This window comes from Lissotriton helveticus, chromosome 10 (genome assembly GCF_964261635.1).
Source record: "Lissotriton helveticus chromosome 10, aLisHel1.1, whole genome shotgun sequence".
Lineage (NCBI taxonomy): Eukaryota > Metazoa > Chordata > Amphibia > Caudata > Salamandridae > Lissotriton > Lissotriton helveticus.
This window is the reverse complement of record NC_136071.1, coordinates 95,394,476-95,422,270: the sequence shown is the minus strand read 5'-3', so window position 1 is coordinate 95,422,270 and position 27,795 is coordinate 95,394,476. Positions and strand designations below refer to the sequence as shown.

Genomic DNA, 27,795 nt, shown 5'->3' with positions numbered 1-27,795 from the left:
CCTGGGCTCGTCATGACCACGCCCGCGCAATGGAACGCTCAGCACAGCGGGGAAATTATCCCCCCGTGTGAGCGTTCCACGGCTCATGACGAGCCCAGGCTCGTCACCAGCACACGAGCACCGTGCTGCATGACGAGCCTGGGCTCGTCAACAGCACAGAAGGGGTTAAATAGATTGTTGTCCGTATCAGGATTACCGGTGAGAGTTGGTTTTGTGGTTTCCGCCAAGTTCTGTAGGTGGGGGTTAGCTAACATGTTTTTCCAATTTCGTGTGGGGGCCAGATTATTGGACTTTTGAGTTTTTTTAACATGATCATAGATAACATTGAAGGGAATTAATTTATGGTCTATCCAGGTTAATGTGACTGGAGAGGCAACTATTTAGTTAGTGGCGTTAGTGCATATCCCGTCTAGGGTATGTCCTGCCTGGTGTGTAGACCCTTAATTTTGTATATTTAGACCCAGAGCGTTGGTGATTTCCATAAAAGTCTTAGTATTGGGGCTTTCGGTGGCATCTAGATGGAGATTACAATCTACCTGGATCGTAAAGTTTGAGTAACGAACCACAGAGGGGCTAAGATAATCTCCAAGAGTGTCTAGGAAATTTTCAACAGGTCCAGGGGGCATGTAGACGAGTGCTCCGGCGAACGTAGTGCAGTTATCTATTTTAAAATTAAACAGAAGCTTTCTGCATCCTTTAGTTCAGGGGTATTGGTGATGGAACATTTCAGATGGTCTCTGTAGATAATGGCTATACCTCCTCCCTTTTTACCATTTCTATCTAGTCTGGAGGTGGTGTAACCCTGAGGGACCGCCTGCGCTATGTCGGGTTAGAGCATTCTGTCAGCCATGTATCCGTGACAAAAAGGCAGTCGAAGTGGTGGTCTGTTAGCAGGTCATGCAGGTGTAGGGCATGTTTTGCTAGTGATCTCGCGTTTATGAGGCCGCACTGAAGTTGTTTATGAGAGGTATTGACCTTGGGCGGGAGGATGGGCTCCGCCTTAGTGCTGGGCTCATGATTAATGGTGCATTTACATGTGGCACAAGTGAGGGGGTTTTCATTGAATTCCGTGAGGGGTATGATTTGGCAGTTTCTGACCTGTAGGTTGAGAGTACGTAGTTCTTCCTATGGCATCATAGGTGCCACCTAGGCCGTCATTCGGAGGAAAGGCTGGTACAGAAAGGCAGTGGGAATCTGCCATCATAATCCCTCGGCCGGAAGGAGGGATTTTTAAAGGCTTTCTGAATGGCGGACGGGCTCTCTGAGCTCGTCGGATGCCATTCGGAAATCCAGTTTGGATTCCTTTCCAACCGACCCCATCAAAATGGGTCGGTCGGAAAGGAATCCGAACGGGCAATTCCGATGCAGTCGGAATGGTTTCCAACCGCATCGGAATCGGGCCTGTAATGGTATATATATATACTTTTAAGTGAAAGATGCAGTGAATTTTAAACTCAGAATTCTGTATGGAAAACAGTACACCAATTATCACTTAATAAAATGTGGAAATTAGTTATAGTTTAATTAATTTTCTAGATAAAATATTTTGAAATACTTTAGGCAGCATCAAAATGTGCTTGAAATGCCATAAACGCCATGAGAGATAGAAATCTCCCAATTGTGAAAGAATGGAAATTCAGCCTCTTTTACAGGAGCATTACAGCATTTAAATTCCACCGGTGGGTTATACAAAGATCAGAACTACGCAACTTTGTGAATGAGTATATTTTGTACAAATTCACTTTTGTTTAAAGTTTAGGAAGGAGAGCTTTCCATCAAAGCCTTTTCCTGCTGAAGATGTGTCTTGGTATAAGCAGGGTTTGTAAGGATTTTCCCCCACAAAAATATTGTTTTTGTGGGGTTTTATCTGCATTTAAGCTCCAAAGGTTTTTTACCGTGCCTACTCAATGGGAAGTAGCATATATAGGTAAATGTGCATACCCCCTAATAAAAAGGTCTCCAGATGCTCTTCATAAAGAAGCCTTTCGGTGCCACTAATAAAGAGGTCTTCAGACACCTCTAATGAAGAAGTCTTTGGATATTCGTATTAAAGAGGTCTTTGGATGTACTCAATAAAGGGGTTTTCGGATACCCCTGATAAAAAGGTCATTAGATACCCCTAATGAGAAGGTCTTCACATACTCCTAATAAAGAGGTCCATGGACTCAAAGGAGCCCAAAGATAGAAATCTTCAGATACACCTATTAAAGAGTTATTTGGATATACTGAATAAAGAGGTTTATGGAACCCATAATAAAATCGTTGCTATACCCAAAATAAAGGGGTCTTTGTGCACACCTAATATGGAGTTTGTGGGATACTCCTAATGAAGAGGTACTGGCTACCCCTAATAAAGTGGTCATTGGATACCCCTAATATAGAAGTTGTTGGATACCCCAAATAAAGTGGTCAATGGATATCCCTAATAAATAGGTCATTGGGCACCCCTAATAAAGTGGCATTTGGATACCCCCTAAAACAGATCTTTACATGCATCTCATAAAGAGGTCTGTTCAATGCCCCTAAAACAAGAAGTCATAAAGAGGTCCTCAGCTATCCCAAATAATGAGGACTTTTCAAACGCCAACTAAAGATGGTCTATTGGAAACAGAGGAGAGGATGACCATGCGTGCTGTACAAGCCAAACAATGGAATTTTTCCAGTTGAATAGGAAACAACTGGCAAAGCAATAAGTTCTGAAGTGGACTTCAGGGTACATGAGATACATGAATGACCATTTGCTAACTGTACATCGGTTTATGTGGCAGAGACTGAGTGGTACGATACAGTCAGTCGATGACATCAATATCTGAAACAAAGTACATCTCAAAGGAAAATAAGGAAGTACTGCAGTGTACCAATGTTCACTGTTCCATTGCTAAAAGTTACGCTTGTTGCTAAAGTGCTGATAAATGTTATTTAAATTTGTGACTGTATGTTTGCATATTGCGAATCAATTCATCAGAACCTGACATAATGAGGTGCTAAAAAGCAAGGAAGACAGTGAGGCAGGTTCTTCAGGTTCAGACCAGTCTATAACTACTGTGCGCCATTCTCTTTTTTTTTGGTTTTTTTTTAAGACCTTTATTGATAGAAAAAGACAAGTACAATTCAACAAAGAGCCCGAGGGCTCACACATACGGTACATTGCAACATATTGAAAGCACAGAGGATACGGTACAGAAGGACTGAGGTCTAGTTTTAAAGGTTTTCCTGTAGGATAGACACAAGCAGGATATCGTAGCACAACAAGTCGATGCTGGTGTAGGACAATCAGGATAGACAAACATATAGCGGATGAAAACACCAGAGTCGCTGCGCGGCACCCGAAAGAAAACGTCTAAACCCCAAGGAAGGAAAAAAAGGAAAAAGGATAGAAGGCCCATAGAACCAAAAAGAAAAACAAAAAGAAAGCAACCCCGCCCCCCATTTACCCCCCACCCTGCACCCCTGCAGCTGGCTACGGCCTGTCCCCCCCTAGCAGTGTGCCTGTCGCCCAATAAAAGGAGTCCCGAAATATAGAGAGTAAGAAAAAGATACAATCCTAAAGCTCTCATAAAATAGAGAAATGTGGGGAGGAGCCCGCTATCCGTCTCCCGGCTCCGCTATCTCGTGGAAATAGTAGCAACACAAAGCCTGACGCCCAATAGTAATAACATGCCCGATATGCAGAGGAAACTGGAAGCACAGCAGCAGCGCACAGTGTAAGCAAGGCAGCAACACCCAACCAAGCCACCCAGGACAGCCACAAGGAAATCCTCAAATCATGAATAACAAACGTAGGCCCCCGTGACAGTCCTCCAGCACCATCAATGCATGCCCCGGTCACTCAAAGAAAACTAACCCTCCAGCTGCCCCACCCGCAAGAGCGGCGCAAGAACAGGAGTCAGTAGTCTGATGGCAAAAAACAGTTCCAAAGCACAGAATGGAGCACAATGGTAATACCAGCAAAACAGAGTAACAGCAGTATTTCCCCCATCCGCCACAATCAGTAACAAGAAATCCGCCGGGTCGATAGGAGAAGTGTCTATCCTTGTCCCGTTTTCTCCTTACCACCGCAGACCAGTGCAGGCGATGTAGGTGCAGAAGACAGTCCAGGTAAATATCCGCGGTGCGAGTAACTCGATGTATCCGGAGCAGGTAAATCCAGGAGTCTCAGAGAAGGTACAGAGTACGCCGACTCAAACTCGTAGGGCACAGCCAGGACGGGGAGGGAGACACTTGCGTCCATCACCTCTCGGGGCGAGTCTCGGGGATCCGTGAGCATGGCGAGGAGGGAAGGCTCACGCCGTAGCGGAAGCTCCGGAGGGGCATACGAATTCGGGAGCCGACCTCCCGCAGCTGATGGTAGTGGCAGGCTTACGGTCACGAAGGCGCCATTGTCCCCAGTGGTCGCCATCTTATCACAGGCGAAGGTGGAACAAAGAGCGGTGCCGGAACCCCGCGAGTCGGCCATCTTAAGACGGGCCGATACACAGAGCAAGCCCTCCATCTTGTCCAGCAGGGCGCAGCCAGAACGTAGAGCCGCAGCGCGGAAGGAAAGAACCGCTTCCAGTATACCACCATAGCTATGAGTGGTAGCACACATTATGTCAGACATGTCTTCCCGCACAGTGTGTCCAGAGACACAAGTCACAGCCAACTAGTCAGGATACAGCAAAATATGTCCACCATAGCGTCAGGCAAAGAATCCCCGGGTCGGAGCAGGCTGCGCACCATAGAATAACAACAGGTCGCGCTGCGAGGGGCAGATGATTTAGCCTGGGTGCGGACAAAGGCACAGTCCGTTCAATACGTCGTCTCGCTTAGTTCCGAGTACCTGGCCAGGCCGGAAGCCCACCACCATTAGTGGGACGAGGTGCAGGCAAAAGTCACACAAATAGCAGTACGATTGCCCGTAACATCACAATTGTAGCCAGGTTCGCTTGTCTCAGCGCCAGCAATGCAGCGGGACGTGGGTGCCGGGTCTGCTGCCCTACGGTAATCACCGATCGAGACCTCACAGTCACCAAGCCCGGGAACGCGTGTCTGACGGCCGGCCTCAACAGTCACGCGAGGCCCTGGTCTGTATGCCGATGCAGGCCGCCAACTGTGTCCGAGCGTTTCCTCCACTTGCAGGAGAGCAAATGCTCCAGGATTTCAGGGCGGGTCGCCGGTGCGCGTCTGCTTTCGAAATCAGCCACTTCAGGACAGGATATCTGGCAGGAGAGGCTCGAAAGCGGAGATGATCCCCGGAGCCGAGGGACTACACGTCTGATCCGAGCGCCATCCTGTGCACCATTCTCAATGGTTAAATAACTGTACATCACAATAAAGATGTTTACACTGCTTCTGCGCACCTCTACTGCAGGAACAAATGAGGGGCAGAATGCTGACTGAATCAACCAGTCACCCCCAGTCAAGAGATCTAAGTTAAATCTATCATTCTTTGCACCTCTGGACCTATAGTTAGAAGTCAAGGTTGCCTTGTCAAGGCACTACATTGATCCTATTGTGAAAACATAGGGGCTCATTAGGATGGCGGGCGGACTTTGCCCGCCAGCCATCCTCACGGGGATTGGGACCGCCCGCCATAACGGCGGGGGTCCCGTGGTGGGTATTAGGATGTGCCCGCCACAGTGGCGGGCACATCCTGCATTTTTAGCATTGTGGCGGGCGGTGCTGAGAGCTAAATGCTAAAAATGCATTAATGCATTTGCATAGACAAAGCAGTACCCCCGTGTGCACCCCCACCTCTCCTTCACTCTGGGGGCCCGCAGGGGGCCCCCAGAGTGAAGACCGCCTGCATCCAAAGCAGCCCATCATAATATGGCTGACACCGCCACCATATTAAACCTTTTCCGCCCCGGTCGCCTTGCGACCGGGGTGGAAAAGCGGCGGACGGTCTTTCCATCCGCCGCGGTCCCCACGCCATCCTAATATGGCGGGGGGAATATAGGTGCGGATGGCGAGCAGATTGCCCCCGCCATGCTGGCGGTGGCTAACGCTAGCCCGGCGGGGGCAATCCGCCCGCCATCCTAATGGGCCCCTTAGTGTGGGGATGCTGAGTAGAGTAAGCAGCACACTCACAAATCATCATCATCATCAAATTTCCTTATTCAGTTAAAATAAATTAACTTTAAAACATCTATAAAAATGCATTCACATAAGCCAGTAAAATACATCAAGGTACAGATAAAAAGAGAGGAGAAACTCCAAATAACACATTGCGCAGGGCCATAAAGTACACGGATCATCAATAGAATTCAACAGATCCAACATCAGAAAACATAACCTACATCATTAAAAGCCACAACATTCAAACATCCATGGATCCTCCTGACTGATCGAATCAACCATCAAATATCCTTCTTAGGTTAATTGCTACATTTAGATATTGGGCAACTGAATACCATGAGAATTCATTAGCTAATAATTGTGCTATATAAAACTTTTAAAATAAATACGTTAAAAAACGATAGGGCAGGATGCACTGGCGTAAAATTTCCACCCCACATTAGAGGCTGAATAAACAATTTTCAGCGCTTGTTATACAACTCATAAAACATTACAAAGTGTAGGGTGTCTTGTGAAGACAATAAAATTATATTCTGGAGGACACTAGCCCACTAATAAACAATCAATAGCACTAGCCCACTAATACACAATCAATATATACAATTATATCCAAATGGCCTTTTAACCAAACACAAAAAAATTAAAGCATTAAAAACAGTGACACAGTGGGTGCTAAAGGCAGAAACGTGCTTGGCGCTCTCTTTTAAGTAATACACACAAATGATAAATCATGATCAGTATGGGTATAGAACAAAAATCGCAAGGTCCATAGGGTCAGTATTTAAAGGCAATGATGTTTCGATCCCTGTGAGAATCTCAGGATCATCATTAAACCTGAGCTGAAACAATGAATAATACATATATTAAAATAAAGCAGATATATTTAACCCGTTGGCTGCTTCGAACGTTCAGCTCCAGTGCTGAACGTTCGAAAAACGGGTGGGGCCGTGTTGCCCAATGGACGTGCGCAGCACTAGCAAGGTAGTGCTTGCGACGACCGTTGGCCGACGGCAGCAGCCAAAGGGTTAAAGAGAAGACAGCAAACAAGGGATATTCATATAAAGGTTTGAGGTCTCTTACTCCCTTGATGGCTTGTGCAAATAACACTAAAAGAGGGAAAAATGGAAAAGAGAGAAAAGTGAAATGAATAGGGTTCTACACATGGTGAAGTCAAGCGATGAAGGAGAGTACCCGAAAATTAGGTTTACATTGAAGGGGGACCAGAGAGCCCAGAACAGAGGGTCCCAGGAAGTAATAGTTGGACATCTCTTACTCCCTAGAAGGCATGTGCAAATCACACTAACGAAGAAAAAACACAAAAAGATAATAAATAAGGATGTCTACATGGTGGGGTCAGGAGAGGCGCCTGGATGGGGACGTTGGATCACCTTGCAGAGGGGACACAAGCGTACAGAGGAAATTGTGCCAGGCAGTACAACCAAGGTCCACTCCCAGGGACAAAAGAATGTTCTACAATTTCACCCTATTTACTCTGTTGAAGGCTGAGGTAATGTCCATGAAGGCCATATGGATCGAACCAGCTCTGGCTATCATGTACTTTCTAAAGATGAAATACAAGTCCATACATTGATCAATTGTACCCAGACCAGGTCTAAAACCATACAGATGTGAAAGACATGGCTATCCTCACCCAAAATATTAACCTACTGAGGATTACCCTACCTGTGACCTTCACAATAGAATCATTCAGTGATATGGGTCTGTAACAATGATGGGGGAGCATTCTTATCTTCCTATTTAAAGTCAGGTATGATCATTGAAGCGGACCAAGATGGTTGCAAACGTTCCCTGTTAATTGGGTATGTGAGCAGCGGAGCTCATACGTTTGGTTCGAAGATGTATAAATCAGGTGGGATCCCAGCCTGTCAACCATGGGAAGCAGTCTTTACTGTGCAGCCAGAACTACGCAGTACCATTGCAACGCAGGCTATACAAAGAGTGCATTGTTACCAAGCGTTCCATTACCACACGTTCCATTGCCACGCAAGTCGTTACAATGACTTGCATTAGGGAACGCGATGTCGGATTTTAAATCCAACAACTTCCCTAATGTTGCACAGACTGAAGTTGAAATAGTGATATATACAATTCCAAAGTCCAGCGCTTCCCAAAGGCAAGTCGTTGTAACGACTTGCTTAGTAATGGAACGCGTAGTAACAACCTGTTCATTGTATTGCCCGCATTGTAATGGCATTCGTTGTAAAAGCATGCGTGATTGTGTCATACATCCGCCAACCACAGCATAACAGCCATTAACTCCTCCAGTTAAATACCAAGTTGCAGAGACCCAGACGCTATGGCGGAACACTGCATAGTTATGGTCATCTGGCATAGCATTATAAATACCCTCCAAGTGCCTCATCCAACAGTCGGGGGAAATGTGAGAATAAGCAGATCCGCTATCAGATCCAGAAAAGATGGGACGATTAATGATTTTCCAAAACTTGGCACTACTTGGCAAGCAGCTGGCTTGTAAAAGTTGTTCCCATGCCTCATCCCACAGAAATGTATTTTGCCTTTTTAGGACAATTTTATAACTCGGCAAGAAGAAGCCTTTAAGTGCTTGGACTCTTGGGTGGGACTTAAGTGCCCTCTGTAAATTTCTATTGGCTTTACAACTATTTTTATCAAACCATCTGTAAAAATGAAATGTTCAAATCCAGTTCCTTTGCCCTGGTTTGCAGGATGCACCTGGACAGCACCCAAGCAAAGACTGAGCCAATGTTAACGCCTGTTTGAGACCGGACTGGGCCACACCTCTTTCACCCCATATTTTGTATTCCTGCCAGGGTTAGGAAACAGAAGTTTAACGCTTCTAAAGTAAACTATTATGAGCTCCCAAAAAGAGCAGGAAGTAAATCCTCCATTGTGATTTTTTTTTAGCTCGCCTGTTGGTGCCCTCAATGATAAAACTACAATTGTGGAGGAAGAGCTGGGTTTGCACACGCTTACGCCCAAGAATCTAGGATCTGATCAAGACTATGAATAACATGCTTCCCAATAAGAGGATGGCTAAGCAGCTCATGGGACTTATCCCGGACAATCCTCTGGAGGGTGGTGCGAGACTGATTGTCTCACCTGACATTCATCCAGCTCACAACCGTCAGGTGGATATTATCATGGAGGAGACCCTACCGGATGAGGAGGCCTTGGCTTGCAAAGAGAAGAAGAAAGAGTCTAGCTTAACTCAGGTCACCATGGACAAAGACATTAATGTCCCCCTTAACTGCGACCAAAGGTGGTACTAGAAAGGAGGGAGTAGATCTGTACAAACGGTTATTGGATAACGTGTTTGTCAAAATCGAATGTGTTGTTATAAGTTGTTTTGATGTTTGCCTACTGAGGTTTTGTGCCGTCAAGAAGGACCTCAGTGCACCACTGTCAATAACGAACGTGCCTGCGCAGTCTGTCTGTAATGGGGGAGTTAGTGGAAGCATGTTGTTTAGTACAACAAAGGAGATGGGTAACATAGCTGGGGTTTTTTCACATACCACATGTGGGGGGATCAGTGAGACCTTACGGGATGCTTGCCGAAGTGGTGGCCGATGTACCTTCTGTTTCAAGACCTCCTGCTTCGGAGCCGCCGCTTCCCGCTGTGTTAACTAATTTACCAATAGAGTCTGGGCCCGCCCATTGTCCTCTTCTTTTTAGCAAGGTTTCTACGGTAAATGTTTTACAGGGCTTTTTGGCCTCTGGTTACAACGGTGTGCCTGCTGTACCAGAAGACGTGGTATTCAATTGGTCACCTGATGCTACGCCCTATGTTGTTTTTTTTTTAAGTAATGCACGGCGCCTGCGGGAGAGGTGAAGAAAGATTATTCCCAACTGACAAATAGGATTATGCATTGACTTAGCACCCATGCTGGGGGGTGGGGCCCATCAGTTGGCCCCATTACCGTGGTGTGATGGGTTAGCTAGGTTGGTGTGGGTCAGAAATGCTTTGGGGAAGGCTGAGTGATGGTCACATTTAATCATCAGGGGTTGGCAGCACACATCCTGGAACAGGCACCCCAGCTATTTGGCACCCACACTTCCATCTCCTTTTTACAATAGTTGTTTTTGTTATAGGCTCCATTAACTTGCGGGGCATCCTCCCATGTTACAGGTCCTGCCTTTGCAGAATATTACTGTAAAATTCTCATAAATACAACATCTGTACATGAAAACTATTTGAACCATTAGGGAGTGTAATGACTGACTGTCTCAAGCATACGCATTTCTCTGTCCCCTTTGACCCCCTCAGTTGGTTTGCTCCCTAAGTCCTTAGTTAGTACGGATTGCTGCACAGAATTTGCCATTTGGAAGGTCGCCGGACTGAGTAGTAAGAAGTATGATGAACTGTGGATCAAGTATATTTGACAATTTCAAGCAATTTGTTTGCAGGAAACATGGGATTTGTTCAATATTTTCCATTTGGCTGGTTATATATCCTTTGCTGTACCTGCGATCCCATCACCTGTGGTAGACCCAGAGGAGGGATGTTAACTTTGATGTCACTTTCTCTTAAGTGTGAACTCAAAGAGCTTTATACGGGTTCTCTCTTCATCCAGGCCATGTTGATCACATTTTATAAGTGGACTAAATTATTGCTGTTAAATTTTAATAATGCTAACTCAGTGCACAACAAAGCCCAGCGTCTCCACTCATTATGATCGCTTTTAGAACACCTTGAGGAGTGTTGTCAATTCCCTTGTTGGCTTATGTTAATGGGAGATTGCGATATACAACCTGGTGTGGGAATGTTCCCATCATCTAAGGTGAAGTTTAGGTGTGCATATAGTGATACCTTCGATTTGGAACATATCAGACTAAGATACCTCTTGAACTCCATTTAGCACTCAAGAAGCATTAAAAAGAATGCACGCTGCCTGCAATGATAGGAAGTGAAAAGGGACAGCCATATGGCATGGAACAATAGCACTCCAATTACCAGAGGAAGGATAACAGAGATTAACCCCTGCCCCCTCCCGGTTTGGAGTAGGATGCCAATTAAATACGATTTGGTTAATCTGAAAATATTGAATTTACAGATTTCACCAGTACAGGTCACCTTGGGTTTATGTGACAATCAGTTTCTTGTAACTATCAAATAAAACCCTGAAACATGTTAAGTCAATTTTCACTGAGACACTTGGTAAATATTTAAAACAACTTATAAACCGAAAAAGAACATTAGAAAATAAAAAATACAAAAAACATTCAAAGGTCGATTGAGCAAGGGGAAGTCAACCCAGAATCACACAGACCTCATGTAAACCTCAAGCAAATGCATAGGCTTTCTTCATCCTTGTCAAACCATGATATTACTCTCTCACATCTCTCTACTAGACAGTCTCCATAAATATGTAGCATTCAGGTTTAGTAGCCTCTGACAATTTCATCAAGGTGTCATATAAAATAACATTATAAAACCTCATCTACTGTATCAGCACACAGTGTTTATCTCAATCTTTGTCTAAACGCTAGAACACGATCTGGCTATATTGCTAATTTGTAATCTTTAATCTTGTCCTAAAAATGTTATTTAACATATTTAAGTATGTATGCATTCAAACTTTTCTTACGTAGAGGGCTAACGTGTAATAACAACAACTACAGTGCACCAACACCAACCTTCATCCATCCAGAATCAATCTATGGGTCACAAAATGAAGCTACACAAAGGGGTGCTTGTAATTGATGCATATTTGCAGTTTGTTGCTGTTATTATTATGTGACAATGAACGCAGCCTCCATCAAAATATTCAAATGCTTTATAAAGGCCCCAAGAAGGTACCAAAGTCACTCACAAAAAAGCATACTACATTGTCAATGAAATCTTACCTTTGATGAAGACGTACATGTCCATGTGTGATTTAACGGAGTCTGATCCTCATCATCCAAATTGGGGTCGTAGGATTTTTCACCATCCAAGACTAAATGTCGACTTTTCGACCACACCCGGTAAGACCCACCGTCAATAATGGGAACAAGTTTGCTTGGCATCATAGTCACATTGGCAAAGATGCTGTTGGAGAGTGGTGTATCCCCAAAGGAAACAGCAAAAACAAAGCAGTAATCCCCTAAACCCAGGGCAAGCTTTGGGATCACCAGTTGTGGCCTGCTCATGTCAACGCTGGGAAGGTGCACTTGGTCGAACTTGTGAAAGTTAAGACAGCTGGACGCTCTATAAATTTCCCATAAATGTTCTGTTTGATAACTTATACAGCCCCTTAGGTTAATTTCTGCCTCAATGTAATTCCGCTGAGCTCTTTTCATGATGATCTGAGGGGGTAGGACCAGTTGAACCTCAGGCTCTTCGCACTCTAGTGTTCGAACTGTGATTGTTGACTGGGCCACGAAGAAGCTTATCAGGTTGGTTGCATTGACCTCTAAAAGATAGTCCCCAGGAAGAAGGTAGGAATAATTGGTAGCAGCAGTGGTTGAAATATGTTTTGGAGACCCATCCCCAAAGCTCCAATAGAAGACAACTTCCCAAGAACTCGGCAGGACAGAAAGTTCGAATAAGACTGTTCTGTTCACAAAAGTATTAACTGGATTAATAGCCACTTGCACAATCTGGTCTTGGACTTTGATAATTCTTGTGATATTTTGCCCTCCTAGCCTATTAGAAGCACTTAGGTGAATCTTTAGGAGTCCTGCTACATCAGGGGTAAAGGAGACACTTTGTCCGGCTAAACTTGTAACAGAATGACCATGCAAGTCAAACTGCCATGTGTAAGCAACCAGGGAGCCATTGCTGACATCTGCAGTAAAGGTCTTTTCAAGCCCAGTTGGCATTCCAGGATCACAACAATTCAATATCCCCAAATTTTGGATGGTTTCTAAGACAGAAATAACAACTGAGGTCTGGGCTATGCTTACCTCGTTTTGTACTATCACAGTCACGTGATAATCTCCAACCTTCATAAACTCATGAGTGTAATTAGGGCTACTAAGGAAGAAGCAATCTCCACTTATACTGAGATAGTAACTCACAGAAGAACCAGAAAACATACTGATCATAAAGGTCACATTCTCCCCTGGCTCAACCACGTTCCTGCTTACTATGAGCTCCAGCCCTTGGATTTTATCTTGCACTGTGATATTCTTTGTGGCTATAGCATAACTTACATCATTTGATGCATTCAGAACAATGGTGAAGAACCCAGCTACTGGGAATGGAACTGCTACTACAGGTCCATCCATGGAGCTGTTGGGCAGAACCCATTTCCAGGACACATTGGTGCCTCTTTCAGTTTCTCCACGGAAGAGTATGAGGGATGAAGATGGTACATAGTTGCCACGGTGATCCAGAGCAAGAAGGCGTAATCCAGTTACAGGCTCCTGGACAAATATGGGAATCGTTGCATTAGCAGAGCCAAGCTGGTTTTCCACAACAACTGTCACTTCTGTGATACCGGGATTGTTAAAAACATATGTTATGAATGACTGCAGAGTTGAAATAATATTTTGACCTGGGAGATACCAAGTATATTTCAGACTAGTGCCACTGGACACTCTGGCACTGATATTCACAGAAATATTCACGGCTACTGGATTGGGAAATGCATTTGGTCTCACCTCACCAACACATTCAACAAACTCAACAGTTCTGTTTACAGTTGAACTGCCCAACATATTAGTGGCTTTCAGGATAACATTGTATGTCACAGCTTCCTGACTGATCAGAGGGAGGACCTTCCCACTGGAAATCTGCACAGGGTCATTGTTGTTCAGAACGGTCCAAGTGTAAGAGATGTTTGTGCCTTCTAGTACCACTGCTTGCAGAGAGAGAGTTCTGTTGATGGGAAAACAACAGCCGTCCAAAACTTCATTGGCGATGATCTGCAGGCCCTCGATGTACTGCAGGACGTAGATGAAGATGCTGTCCTGCTGCGAGCTGATCTCATTTTCAGCAATCACAATGACATTGAACGTTCCAATGGAGCGGAATGTGTAGCATATGGTAGAGGACCCCACAATGGCCGTGCACCGATCACAGAGAATCCAAGAGTATCGTACATCGTCGCCTGCAAGGAGATCTGCTATGAAGTTGACAGAACCATTCAGAGGGACCACTGTTCGGCTAGCATTGATGGCCAACCCCTGAACCCGCCTCTTTACAGTGAGGTTTAAGGTTGCCTCATGAAAACTCACATCATTGTAACTGAGCAAAGTGACAGTGAAGCTGCCAGTGTTATTATAGGCATGAGTGGTGACCTGCCCCATCTGTTTAGTACCATCCCCAAAGTCCCACTGGTATCTCGCATTTGTGGTATTACTAGTAGTCGTGAAAAGGTAGATTTGTTCTAGTTCCAAAACTCTTGATCCGTTGTGTTGGATTGTTGGGGTCCCAACGGGTTCTTGGACTTCCACAAATGTTGTATCATTGTTAGAAGAGATGTTATTGAACACTGTTACAGTGACAAGGTACAGCCCAGGGTTCTTGTATGTATAGTTGACTTCAGTTCCGCTAGATCGCACAGAATCATTAGTTCCGAAATTCCAGATATACCTGTACTGGTAGGGGGGAAAGACATATACTTGAAACTGGCACTCCTCACCAAGCTTAACATAAGGTGTTACTGAGACAACAGTTACGTTAAATATTTCGGGTTCTACGCAGATGGTAGTGAAATAGTGAGCCTTATTCACTTTGCTGGAGAGGATCAGGCATAGGGGGAAGATACCGCTTTGTGTGAAATTGTGCACCACCACTGAATCTCCATAGATGCTGGCATTAGGAGATCCATCCCCAAAGGTCCAGTCGAAGATGTAGTTGGTGTAGTCTCCAGAGACATGGGCAATGAGGGTCACTTCTGAATTCTCCAAGATGCAGGAGGATGGCTCGATCTTTAGCACCTCTAGTACAAAGACCTGGACCTGAGAGCTCTGAGAAAGAGTGTTTACAATGTTTGTTGCTGTCACATTGATAGTGTAGTTGCCCTCCTTGTTGTACACGTGTTGCACAGATGGTTGTTTCAGTTGCAACAAAGTCCCATCTCCCATGTCAAAGACCCAGGTAATGTTGTCTCCTGTCTCCACAGAGGCATTGACCACCATCACCATGCCCTTCTCTGTAACCTCATCTGAGGAGACATTCAGTCCTGTGATCTCTTCCCAGACCTGAAAGTCCTGGAACACCGTCAACTCGCTGATTGTGTTATTGGCTATCACGCTCACACTGTATATTCCACTGCTGTTATAGGTGTGGTTCACTCGAGTTAAGGGTCCTTCCCATATAGCTGAGCCATCCCCAAAGTCCCAGGTGAGAAGAGCACCATGAGGAGAAGGCAACAGCTGAACTTCGAAGCCGATGGGTCTACCTGTAACCAGGACCTCTTCATCTGCAGCCAGAGTCCCATTCACAAGATAACTGTGGACATGAACTGGTATTCGCTGGGTGAGGTTTTCGTACTTGTTCGCAACCACTATGATCAGCATGTATTCTCCTGCAAGAAATAAGAGGAACATGTTGGTTTTTTTTGGAAGATGTCATCGGATCACACCAAGTTAAATTAGGACAAATCTATACTGGCTACTTACTTTCCTCAAATTGCATAAGCGCAACAGTCACCCAACATGACATGGCGTCTATAGACAGACTCCTAAAAAATATGTTCAACAATCACAAGCTGGGTTGTCCTGTTTAGGGTTTGGTGGTACAATTTACTTGCTGAGCTATTAAGAGTAATAAGCATTGCTTGGAGTAAAGTTCAGAGGGTGAGTCTAATACCAACCAACTTAAATGATACAGTGACAAACAAAAATGGAACATATCTGTCTTGTACAATAAGGAGGGAAAAAAAAGTGCTCCTCAATGAAATTCTGCACACTGCATAGTTCCAAGCAGTCATCCATTGAAGGGTTTTGCCTTAAAGTTAACGCCAAAGGTGATTTTGTGAATATGTAAATATTAACTGTTACTCTGTGAGTTCTATCAATATTGTTATCATTTCTAGAGTTGCATATCAGTCCCGACTGAGGGAAATGCAAAAAAGTATAAGCAGAGTGTAAAAGTAGAGTACATGAAAAGAAGAGGATATTTAGGAGCAATTGGAAATGAGTGCAATATCTCTGCAGCATCAAGATGATCATACGCTGCTTGGGGATGCTATGCCTCGTACATCTCGTATCCTCCTCCCTGGCTTTAACTCTGCCGTCTGGGCTCCTGTAGAGTGGAACTTAGTAGGCCTTAAGGAGTAAACATTTTGTGGATCTGTGTTCTTCTTCGGAAGAGCCCATCATAGACCAAAAGGATGTATTAAATCCTGGTGTCTTGGAATTCTTGCAAGCTTATGACGTCATCTTAGCCCAAGAAACTTGGAACACAACACCCAACCATATTATAGGCTTTACTGGTCATCACGAACTAGCAATAAAATCAGCAAAATTCGGTCACCCAAAGGGCGGTTTGTCCTCGTATTTTTCAACCAAACTAGATTGGTCATTAGAGAAACTCCCAATTGGGACGAATTGGGTTCCTGCATCTAAGTTGCAACAGCACAAGAATGACGGGACTTTAACAATACTAATACTACTCAATATCTACTTTCACCCAAGTGAGGAGGCAAAAGACGAGCATATGAACATGTTGTTTGGAATAATAAAATCATTGCAAAGGCTTTACTGTCAGGCACAATTCATCATCTCAGGTGACTTCAACATTACTATATGTAATACCCCATGGAACCTGCAAAAAAAGGGAAATAATTTCAGACGACAATTAGAAACACTAGGACTGATACATCTCAATGGAAACACAAAAGAAGATTCACCAGTAGCAATGACCTTTTTAAGCGGGACCAAGCGGGACCAAAAGTTCAATCATCGACCATACCTTAGTGAGTGAAACTGTAGCGCGTCAGATGCAAACATTCCAAATCGTGTCACGCATAGAGAGCGATCACATGCCTCAATTATTGCAATTAGAGCAAAATACAGCCAGGCTGACAGCAACTAAAGATCTAATCTCCATGCCACTCTTTAAGCGGGACCAAAAGTTCAATCATCGACCATACCTTAGTGAGTGAAACTGAAGCAAGTCAGATGCAAAAATTCCAAATTGTGTCACGCATAGAGAGCGACCACATAACTCAATCATTGTAATTGGAGAAAAATACAGCCAGGCTGACAGCAACTAAAGATCTAATCTCCACGCCTCATGCTTATAATTTAAAAAGATTGAAATGGCGAGGAACAGGGATAGAGAAGGTAATGGCTAAAGTATATCTCCTAGCGGGAACGAGCGAAGGAATTTCAGAGGAAACCGGAAGCTCAGAGTCACCTGAAGCCGGGAAGGGCAAGAGATTAAGAGCTTGGGAAAATCTAACATAAGCCCTAATGGAAAGCTTTGCAGACAACAAGAGGCAATATCTTTCAACGTATCATAGGAAGCCAAACATGACAAGCAGTAACCATCCCTGGTTCAGTAATGACCTACGCAAGCAGAAAAGCCTAATAGTGAGCAAAATAAGATCAGTCTCAAACCAATTAAAAATGGGGGAAAAACCTGACAGAAGTCAGCTTATAAAACTAAGAACACAATATAAGAAAAACTGTTGAGCAGCCAAAATTAGACATTGTGTTACAATATGGAATAAACTTCTCCTGGCAAGTAAACAACGGAATGGAAAACATTTCTGGTATCAGATAAATTCACTGACACTCAGGAATAAAAGACATAAAAACGCAGGGATAAATGAGGATACATGGGTAGCTCACATAATGAGTATGTATAAAGAACCAAAGCTCAAATCAACATCAGTTAGTAAAATAGCAAAAAAGGAAAGCGGGAGGAGCACAGCGCAAAAAACGCAGACTCCCTACGGAGTCATTAATTCGAATAACAAACATATCATCTCGCAATGTAAAAACTCCGACAAATTAACGAAAGTAAATCAATTAACAAAAATTATAAAGAAATTAAACCCAGAGGGTGAACCAGGCCCAAACGGTATCCCCAATGCCCTTTTCAAGGGAGAAGTTTCATATTGGGCCCATTATTCTACTCACTTTTTAACGAGCTGTTCACGACAAACGGAATCCCAGAATCATGGAGGGGAAGCATCATCCAGCCAATTTTCAAAGGGGGAAATTCAACAAAGCCGATAAACGATAGATTAATCGCCTTAATTGATGTTGAAGCTAAGCTATATGCGAGCTTCTTATTAACTCAATTGAACAAATGGTCAGATGACTACAACTGCATCCCAAGGTCGCACACAGGGTTCCGGGCCGGAGCAGGCACCTTAACAAACCTATTGGCATTAACATTGTTAGCTGAAAAAGCCAAATTTAAGAACACTTGCTTGTTCGCCTGTTTTGTGGACCGCAAGCAAGCTTTTGATAGCGTACCCCGTAAACGACTATGGGAAAAATTGGACATCTGGGGCATCCCTACAAAGTTATTAAATGCCATCAGAGAATTATACTCGTGCACATGGAGTCGGGTAAAATTAGGGGATGGCCGGTGGATAACAAAGAAAATATACACCCAAAATGGTCTGAAACAGGGGTGAGTGCTAGCTCCAACTCTTTTTAATCTGTATATATCTGACCATGAAGAGGCTCTCCTGGAAATCAACAGTCACCCCCCATCAATAGTTAACGAGGAAATAAGGTGCCTTCAGTACGCCGACGATCTAGTGCTACTAAGACAAACTCCAATCGGCTTACAAAGAGGAATGGTGCCTTAGCTAAATATTTGACAGTACAAGGGCTAGAATTGAATTTATTCAAAACAAAGGTTGTACGGCTAGTGGATGCCAAATACAAGAAATACACATGGCATATTGAGGGAAAAAAAGTCGAGGCAGTTGCATCCTATAAATATCATGGATTCAAGGTAGAACAAAAACTGAGCTATAAATCACATCTCACCACAATGAGGCTATAAGCCCAAAACCTTATATACGGTTTTAACGTATTAAAAAAGAAATTAAGCTGTCCATCATATGACAATCTATTAACAGTCATGCATGCACAGTTAATGCCAACAGTAACCTATGGCACAGAAATAATGAAAGGACGTAAAATCCCTACCTTAAACAAAATACAAACAAAAGTCTATAAAAAAGTTTCCACATCCAACAAAGCACATCGCCAGCCCAGGTGCGGCTAGAGTTTGGCTTGCTAAATCAGGTGTTTCGGAGCAAAGGCACCTTCATTAAACTATGCTGGAGGTTGCGTGCTTCTGAGAACGGGACCATAGACCAACTATGCTGGAAAGAAATAGACAGACAAAAAGAAAAGAAAACGCAAGGATCCTGGGGCAGTTATTTAAACCAGGTGATAGAGGACCCATCTGCTCAAGATATTTGGAACCTCAATAAAGGGAAGAAGGCATTCAATAAACTCTACAATAAAAACTCTGTCTCACTCAATGGATGAGAACACCTTACTTCAAAGACGACATGCCTGGACGGTGATGAGTTCATATGAGATAAGGAAGCCTCAGGAACATTTATCAGCTTATTTCTCACTTACCTTAAAACAACAATTTATGAGAATGCGTCTTGGCATGTGGGAAACAAAAGACCTAATCCCCTCATGGAAAGATGAAAGGGAAAACTGAGACTATAGATTATGCGGATACAAATATGAATCTATTTAACATATTTTTTGTGTGTGTCCAAAGTTATTAAAAGAACGGAAGTCACTACTAAAAGCACTACTGAACAGTATGAATATAAGAACGTGTAGAGAAGCAGAAATCACCTGGCTCGGCGGGTCCCCAATCCCCCTAGTAGGCAGGGGGATAAAACTTTAAAATTTGTATTCAAAGGAAATTGGTTGAAACCCAAAATTATTAAACAACCATACAAATGTCCGAAAAGCAAAATGGCGTTCTATATATGAGCTGTTACAAAGACATGGATTTCCCAAATCTCTATTTTAAATGAATTTTAAATAAATTGTTGTACAGAAGTAGTTTGTACATAACTGGGCTAAAAATTCACTAATAATTGTATCTGTTTATACAAGTGTGTAGTAGAACTATTTTAAAAATGTCATTTGGTGTAATGGTTTTATACAATTGAAATTGAAATTGTATTGAATCATGATGAATTAGGGTACCCATAGCAATGTGGTAGCCCATGCAGACTGTGGTACCCCCAGGAGTCTATCTCTGAGCAGACTTAAACAAGCTGCTGCCAGTGCCATTCAATGTTACATTCAGCCGTCAATCAAAATGCTAGGACCAGCTTTCATCCAACATTAGGCCAATAGCCTCATTTGGCAAAAGACGGGTTTAGCATGCTGATATGAATCTCTGGAATATTTGGTGTTCTCTTCATGACTGAGACACATTAACAGGCACACAAATCCAAGATTGATGCCAAAAATAGAACGTATAATAAGAAGAGGTTTAACAGCAATGAAACCCACATGTTGCAGTCGACAGAGGCGGTAGCCTCCCAGGATACTGTTCCAGCCACCTCCAAATGAGAGCCTGGTAGATTCCACTATACTCCTAAAAGAATCTCTAAGCACTCTGGCCCGTCCAACCTCTATTTAGAATGAAGAACAGTGATTGTAATCGCTTGCAGAAGGAAATGAGACGTGTGGAAACCTCTAGGCTCAGCAGCATACTGTTTCAGGTTTTAACCACTTGTGTCCTGAATGCTCTGCACTTCTGAAGGAAAATGTCAAGGATGGGTCTATCATTAGAAGAACTAGAGGAAATATCTTAGCCTTTAGCTGTGGTGCAATTACAATTATAAGTATAATCGTCTGATGTTAAAATTATTCTGTTGGCAACAGGGAGCCAATGCAGAGAATTTCTGTTCTTGGGGAGATGCACTATCCTCCTCACCCCTCTGAACAAATAGACCACCATTTTGAGACATAATAGCTATCCAATAGGAGCTATTAGGCTAGAGCCCAATTGAACGTATGTAGCAGTACTTGCATAGCAAACTATACTATGGAATTTGTAGAGTGCAGCAATCAACCTGAAGGGTATGTTTGCTCTAGGGTAACCTGAGAAATTTATAAGAGGACAGATGTAGTTGTCTGTGTCAAAAGGCCAGGTCTTAAGGACTTTATGGCACTCAAGATGGGCTGCTTTTGTCAATGTTTACTTCTTTAGTTCTAAATGTAAATAGAGAGACATATTTGACACATTTCGAGCCTATGTGGTGCACCTGGCATTTGATTTACTGTGTTTTCTTTTTGTCTACAACTTAGTTTGGATAAGTCAGGTCTTCTGCTAACCATTAATTTAATCTAAAGTGTCTGACAAATCTCCTTGGGAGAGAAACAAATGACCTATTTTAGCAAGAACACATGTAGAGATTAGAAATTGATCTGTTTATATCACAGGAACTTGAAGAGAAGGGCGGCAGGTCATAATTTAAGATTCAAACCAAAGGTGTAACATTTTGAGTGTTCGGAGCCAGGAATTTGATTTTAAAGGCCTGTTGCAGAGCTATCATACTAAAGGTTAGTGGCCGGATCATCAATCTATATATCAAAATTGTCTTCCAACACAAAATGTGCCTATCAAACACCCAGATGAAGATTAAATCCTAATATGATAGAAAGTCCTGGGTTGGCAGTGGCCCGTTGATAGTAGCGATGATGGAGCGGGCCATGGCAAAGTGGCCTTAGCAGATAAGGCCTATGGTGGTAGACCACAGATCTGGCAGAAGAGGATGACTGCCACTTGCTGACAACAAATGCTGTGCAGCTTTCCATGGACAATGGACAGTGCGTAGAGAGGAATGTTTCCACCTGACAACCTCTAAGGAGGTAAGACACAGGCGTTGGGTATCATGGGGTCTAGTGTTTGGAGATGCGAAAGACTAGGTGTAATTGTAGACGTATGAATGTTACGTAGCCAGTGGGCTGCTTTAGCAGCTGCTCGTACATGTCTTCTCTGCTTGCAGCGAACAACTAATGGATTATAATTTGAGGCTCATAAGCCTGTAACACTTCAGAAATTGTGAGTGTTTTAAAAAGGGCCATTAAATCAGACAGTATGCGACCGCTTACAAGGGTTGTGGTATGTACAAACCCAATTTTGCGAGTTGGTTACTTATTACCAATTCACAAAAAGGGGTTTGCGAGCCATTATTAGGAAGGGAATTGCCAAGGCCATCCCTTTCTAATAGCGAGTCTCACTGATTTTTACAACTGTTTTGCAACCGCAAATGCGCTCACAAAACAATCGCAGTTACCACCTACTTCTAGCAGGTGGTAAGCCAGTCGCAAATGGGAAAGGGTCCCCATGAGACCCTTTCCCTTTGCGTTTGGCAGCGAAAATATTTTTTACCAGCAGACAGTGGTCCGCACTGCCTGCCTTTAAAAAACTTTTTCTTTTAATTCTTTTAAACGCATCCCGTTTTCCTTTTAGGAAAATGGGTTGCATTTGAAAAAACAAATCTTTATTTAAAAAAGCAAACAGACATTGTTACTATCCCTGTGATATGTAAGATTCCAAAGGGGTGACAAATTGTAACCTACCTCATTAATATTAATGAGGTGTGTCTTTAGCTACCCCATTAGGAATCGCAAACAGTGTCCGAGACACTGTTGTACGTTCCATTTTGCGAGTTGCAAATTGCGAGTCACAAAACGTTACAATTTGCGACTAGCAATATGGAATGGCGTCAAGCTGGCCCTCTATATTTAATTATATTTTTTTCCAAAGAAGGCAGCTGCATATTTTCAAGGCTAAAACATGGTCATTGAAAATTATGTTGGTAAACTTTACTACAGTATGCACCATTGGACATTCAGAACTTGTACAACACTGCTTGTTCTGTTCTATACTGTTCAATGTGGTGTGGTAAAAGAAATGGGGTAGATTTAAGTTCGATCTTTGACATCTAAATGACTGAGTGGGTTTGTTTTTTAGCTAATGTTTGAGCCATCAGCCTTAGAGTAGGGGTGGGTGGAATTTGCGCAGTCGCGCTACGCAAAGCTTTGCGAAACGGTAAAAAATCTCCACGAGCACGCAAAAATTCCAGGAACACACGGAATTGCTTGTTCCGCCCGTTTGCACAGCTTTTTTTGCTGTTTGCGTGCTCGGTGGGAAATATCTTGCAAACACACATTTCGAAAGCGCGAACAAGCAAAAAATTCCGTGGAATTTTTGACATTTCTGCGTTCTCTGAGGAACCGAAATTACCCAAATTTCGCAAATTACACGAGCGGAACGGAATTTACTGCCCAGGCCTACCTTAGAGTTTGTGATTTATATGTCACATGTGTTTTCGACATTTCAGTATATCAATTAAATAAATGATACATGTTTTGTAATTATATTGCTACAGAATAAATTAGAGCTGTGGCCCTCAAATCAATCTTACAAAACATATTTTGTAGAAAAGTATTCTTTTTCCATACAACAAAAAACTTTGTCATACAAATGATATCTAATCAACACAACCCAAATAGGTGTTAAAATCAAGACTTGACACTAGAGTTGGTGGGCCGCTGCGATGGTCGTCAACCCAGGCACTCTTACCTGGCTCTTGATATACGTGTGTCACGTTGTGCTGAATCAAGATCTGATGAATGGCAGGGTTGGGAATGGGAAACGACTGGTTGTATGGAGGTTTGAAATCACCAAGGTCCTGGCATCCATCTCCAAACGTCCACCTGATCGGGGAAGGATATCAGAGAATTCTGAATAACAATGGTTCTTTCTGTGTGAAATGATACTTGCATGCGCATTTGCGTGCATTCGTAGGCTTGTGAAGATGTGTGAATCTCTGTGTAGTAAGGGCGTGCTTACATCCTTGACCCTGCATATTTGTATAGAGAAATGTGTGTTCACAAAGGATGTGTGTGGTGATATGCCTGCATGCATGATTGTGCAGGCATAGGTAAATATGTGATTGCAAACTTTTATGCCTGTATGGATTTTGATAATAGCGTATGCACCTTGTTAGTATGAATGTGTGACTAGGAATGCAATGCATTTATAGGCATGGCAATCTATATTTGTGTCCATCAACGGTATGTATTCATGCACATTTGAATGAGTTTTGAAGTCTAAGGAAATGCATGTACGAACGAATATAGTACACTTGCATGTGTACAATTAGGTTCTACTGGTGTGTGGTAGTCTCTCTGTGTTATAGTTGCATGTGCTTTTGTCTTTATACATGTCTGCGAATGATTATTGGTGTTCACAAGCCAGTAAGTTATATGCATATATAGAGGTCTCAGTGAGTCAATGCATATATCACTACATACTGAGTACGTAGGTTCATGAGTCTTAGTGTGTGTGCCTGTGATTGTGTTCTCTGGTGTTAGTTAGGCGATCAGTGGTGTTTACAAACTTTTTTGTTAAAAAGAGTGTTAGGATGTATTTACATATGGTCATGTGTGTTACCATTACAGTGTGCATGAACCTGAGTGTGTGGAAACAAGATGTGTGGATATTTTTATTGACCTAGTTTGTGAGAATGTGACTTCAGTTGCAACAAAAGGTTTTGTCTGCTTTTTATGGTACAATTTGTGCCTAACTGCATGAGTGTTTATGTAAGTGAAAATGTGTGCAGAGATTTGAGTGCATGTGCAAACTAGTGAGACGTGGTCAGGGTTACTTCTTTGTGGTGCAGTGGAATGGATCGGCTGTCGTCAAAAGACTATTTGGTTCCCAACTGGTCTGACCTAAGCAGAGCTGATTTAAGATTATCAAGAAAGCCTCAGCTTCTTCCCATGACACACAGACAGGTCTAGGAGTATTCAATGTCAATAAACCCCAATGGAACCAGCAAGTCTAGCTACTAGAGTGCAATTGTGGTGGGTGAAAATATTGGTAATACATTTAAAGCATTATTTACTGATTCATTTTTTAAAGTAGCTAATTCTAGTCTTAAATGTACCCATCCATTGGGATTTATAGGGTTTAAGACTGTGTCCCCAACTGCTCATTTCTCCTCATTCCATCTCTTGAACAAGATTTAAATGAACTGCCACCACACGTCTACCAACCCATTGTAAGAGCCCACATTCTGTGCTCCATGGAGGGTGCCACACTCTTCCTGACTCCCATTGTACTCACATGGTGGGATTCCCAATATTATACTTGACCAGAAAAAGTGGGTATGAAACCATACACTGTTTGGAACTCAGTTCAACCACCTCCTGTGGAACAGCTATCTGTCCGGAGTAGCACTTAAAGGAGACGGGAATCTCCTCTTAGAGCCAAAACTGAAACCATAGGTTACTTCAGAGAAAAATGTACAGAGAGGGTGAGGGCAGCTGGCGACTGTTTGGCTAAACTGTGAAAGTATCTGTAACGTGAGGTCTTCAATTAAGACAGACGCTAAACAAATATGACATTTCATTTTAGGCGGAGTTCGCAAGCACACCACCTGGTGTTGAATGCAGCCCTATTAGAGATAAACTCTGCCATTGACTGCTTCTAACAAACTCACTTTTCAATTCAGATTCACTCTGATTGGATTTCACCTGGTTCCATAGTTTTATTATGGACATAAATTGCCCCCACTCTTCACATGATGAGGTACCATGGCTGTAGTCTACCTGCACACCATGCTTGAGAGAATAAACACCTATGTTATCCTTGTCCTTCCTCCCTAGTCCCTGTCCCTAACCTAGGTAGACCTCTGACCACCCATCAGTGGACACCCGTAGTATGCCTCACCGGAAGGATGCATCCACAGCGGAGTCAATGAGCACGCTGGCTGAGAGATCTAATGGTACGCCCTGCTTGGCGATGGGCGGAACCCCGAACACCACGAAGTCTTTCATTTTGTTCATCTTCTCCACTGTAACGTTGTAGCTGATCGAGACGTTGCTGACGTGGTTAGATGCTGTCAGCTGAAAAAGATACAGAAAACCCCATCAGAGTTTATTATCTTAATTGTTCCAGGTTGGGGGGGGGGGGGGTTGTTGCTTGGATGTACCTTTTAAAACTTGCCATACTATGGTCTTCAGGACTGATATGATCATAAGCAGTCTTAGGTGAAGGTTGAGAAGCAAGGCAGTCCGGATTTGACAGGAGAGGTCATTTAGAAAAATAAGAGAATGCAAAGGTGTAGTCAAGGGAAAGAATGGAGCAGGTAGTGGCAATTAATAGAAGAAAGAAACCAGAAGCTAGCAGAAAGAAACCAGAAGATAGCATGCTTCATATGCCTTCAGTTTTTATAAGTGACATAAAAGGAGGGGTGCGTGAATAGAACGAATGTGCTTGGTCCTCGAAGTGACCCACAGAACTGAGCAACAGGTGTTGACGGCATTAGGCATTCAGCTTATCTCGGAAAAATAACCTCTTTGGGTAGGAGGACAAAGTAAAAAACTTCAAAAAGTAAAATTCAGAAGGAACAGAAAAGGCTGGGGAGTGGGGGGGAGGACATTATATTCTCCTGCTGTAGCAACAGGCTGAAAATACACAGACTTAATGGGCCTTCTGGATCTTTTCTCCTCTTGACTTTTGATAGGAATATATGAAACAGTAACAAGAAGGCAAAGGCAGAAAAAGGGTAAAAAAGTTTATATTGCACACTTTTAAAGCCAGTGCGAAAGTCCGCAAGCTTGTGAAAGCGAGACTCCTTCACATACTTCTTCCATCGGCTGCTTCTAGAACCCCTGGAGGCTTTCAACCTATAAAAGACCACTTCAACCAGTGACATTCTGCGTCTTGTACAAGTTCAGTCATGGGAAAAGAAAAACTGTAAGTGCCAACATGCAGAGAGTGTTTTGCTAAAGTGCCAGGTCATTTCGGAAAATGGCAACCATGTAATAGTCTAATGGCCTTAATATAAGCCGCTCATGTTCTCCCACCCAGATTTTTCTTCAGGAAGGAGCTACAACCTTTGGAGATGCCATAATGGCGCGAGAACCTTAACACCTGGGGAATGGAGCGAGTCCTCAATGTTGGTAGATTTGTATGACATTTCAGCCTCAAGTACACACTACAGCAAATGTCTCATTTAGATACCGAAATCATTAGCTACTGTGGTCTTTTTTATTTCATGGGCTTCTGGCCACTTCTTCGTTTTTCGCCTTTGAGCCAACATGTGTTTTGTCATGATGGGCTGAGACCCATGACTTCCTCATGGCTGTACGTTCTATGACGTCTAGGTAGTGAGTTCAATTCTTATTCCCGGTTTTACTTCCGCCCAGGATAAAATTAATAACAATCTTCACAAACGTCTCCTCTATCTTCAATCTATGCTCTCATCTTATAAGTCATGAGTCCGTAAAGTTCAATATTTGCGAGGTGTCCCGTTGATCCAGAGGAATCCTCCCTTCATAGGGCTGTATATCCTCTCTGTATATACAGAGAGGATATATAGAAGAGGTGGCCAGCTGACCGTGAAAAAAAATAGACCACAAGAGAAAATAATTGTTGTATCTAATATACGTTTATGATATGAGACATTTACTGTAGCGTGTGCTTGAGACTGCAATGTCATTGTGTTTTGGTGATCTTTGATCATAAGATTTCAGGGAGCTGGGTGAATCTCCCTACCTTTAACCGTGCCACAATACTTATTAGAATAGGTTGGAGCATTGTGGGATTGTTGAGGAGCGCCGGAACCCCATCGAATCACCACTATCGCATTTTTGTCGGCAGATATGTGCCCTTCAAAATAAAGGAAAGAGGTGGATCGGCAAAGGACAAAAACAGAGCTGACATTGCAGACCACAATTAAAGGTTGCAACCCCCAGGAATAAGAGCATAGGGTTTACAGTCAGCATTAGAAGGGAGGGGGTGTCAATAAACTTGTAGTAATTAAGAATGTC

At 43.1% G+C, this 27,795-nt stretch overlaps 1 protein-coding gene across 1 annotated transcript in view; it reads right to left on the bottom strand.

Moving 5' to 3' along the window:
• PKD1 (polycystin 1, transient receptor potential channel interacting) overlaps positions 1-27,795 on the bottom strand; it is a 464,326-nt gene that overhangs the window by 171,905 nt on the left and 264,626 nt on the right. The window contains exons 13-15 of the mRNA XM_078664851.1: positions 25,691-25,866; positions 23,537-23,670; positions 11,902-15,512 (exon numbers count right to left, since the gene is read on the bottom strand). Of these exons, the coding sequence (XP_078520977.1) occupies positions 11,902-15,512; positions 23,537-23,670; positions 25,691-25,866 (3,921 nt within the window). The remainder of the gene's footprint in view (positions 1-11,901; positions 15,513-23,536; positions 23,671-25,690; positions 25,867-27,795) is intronic.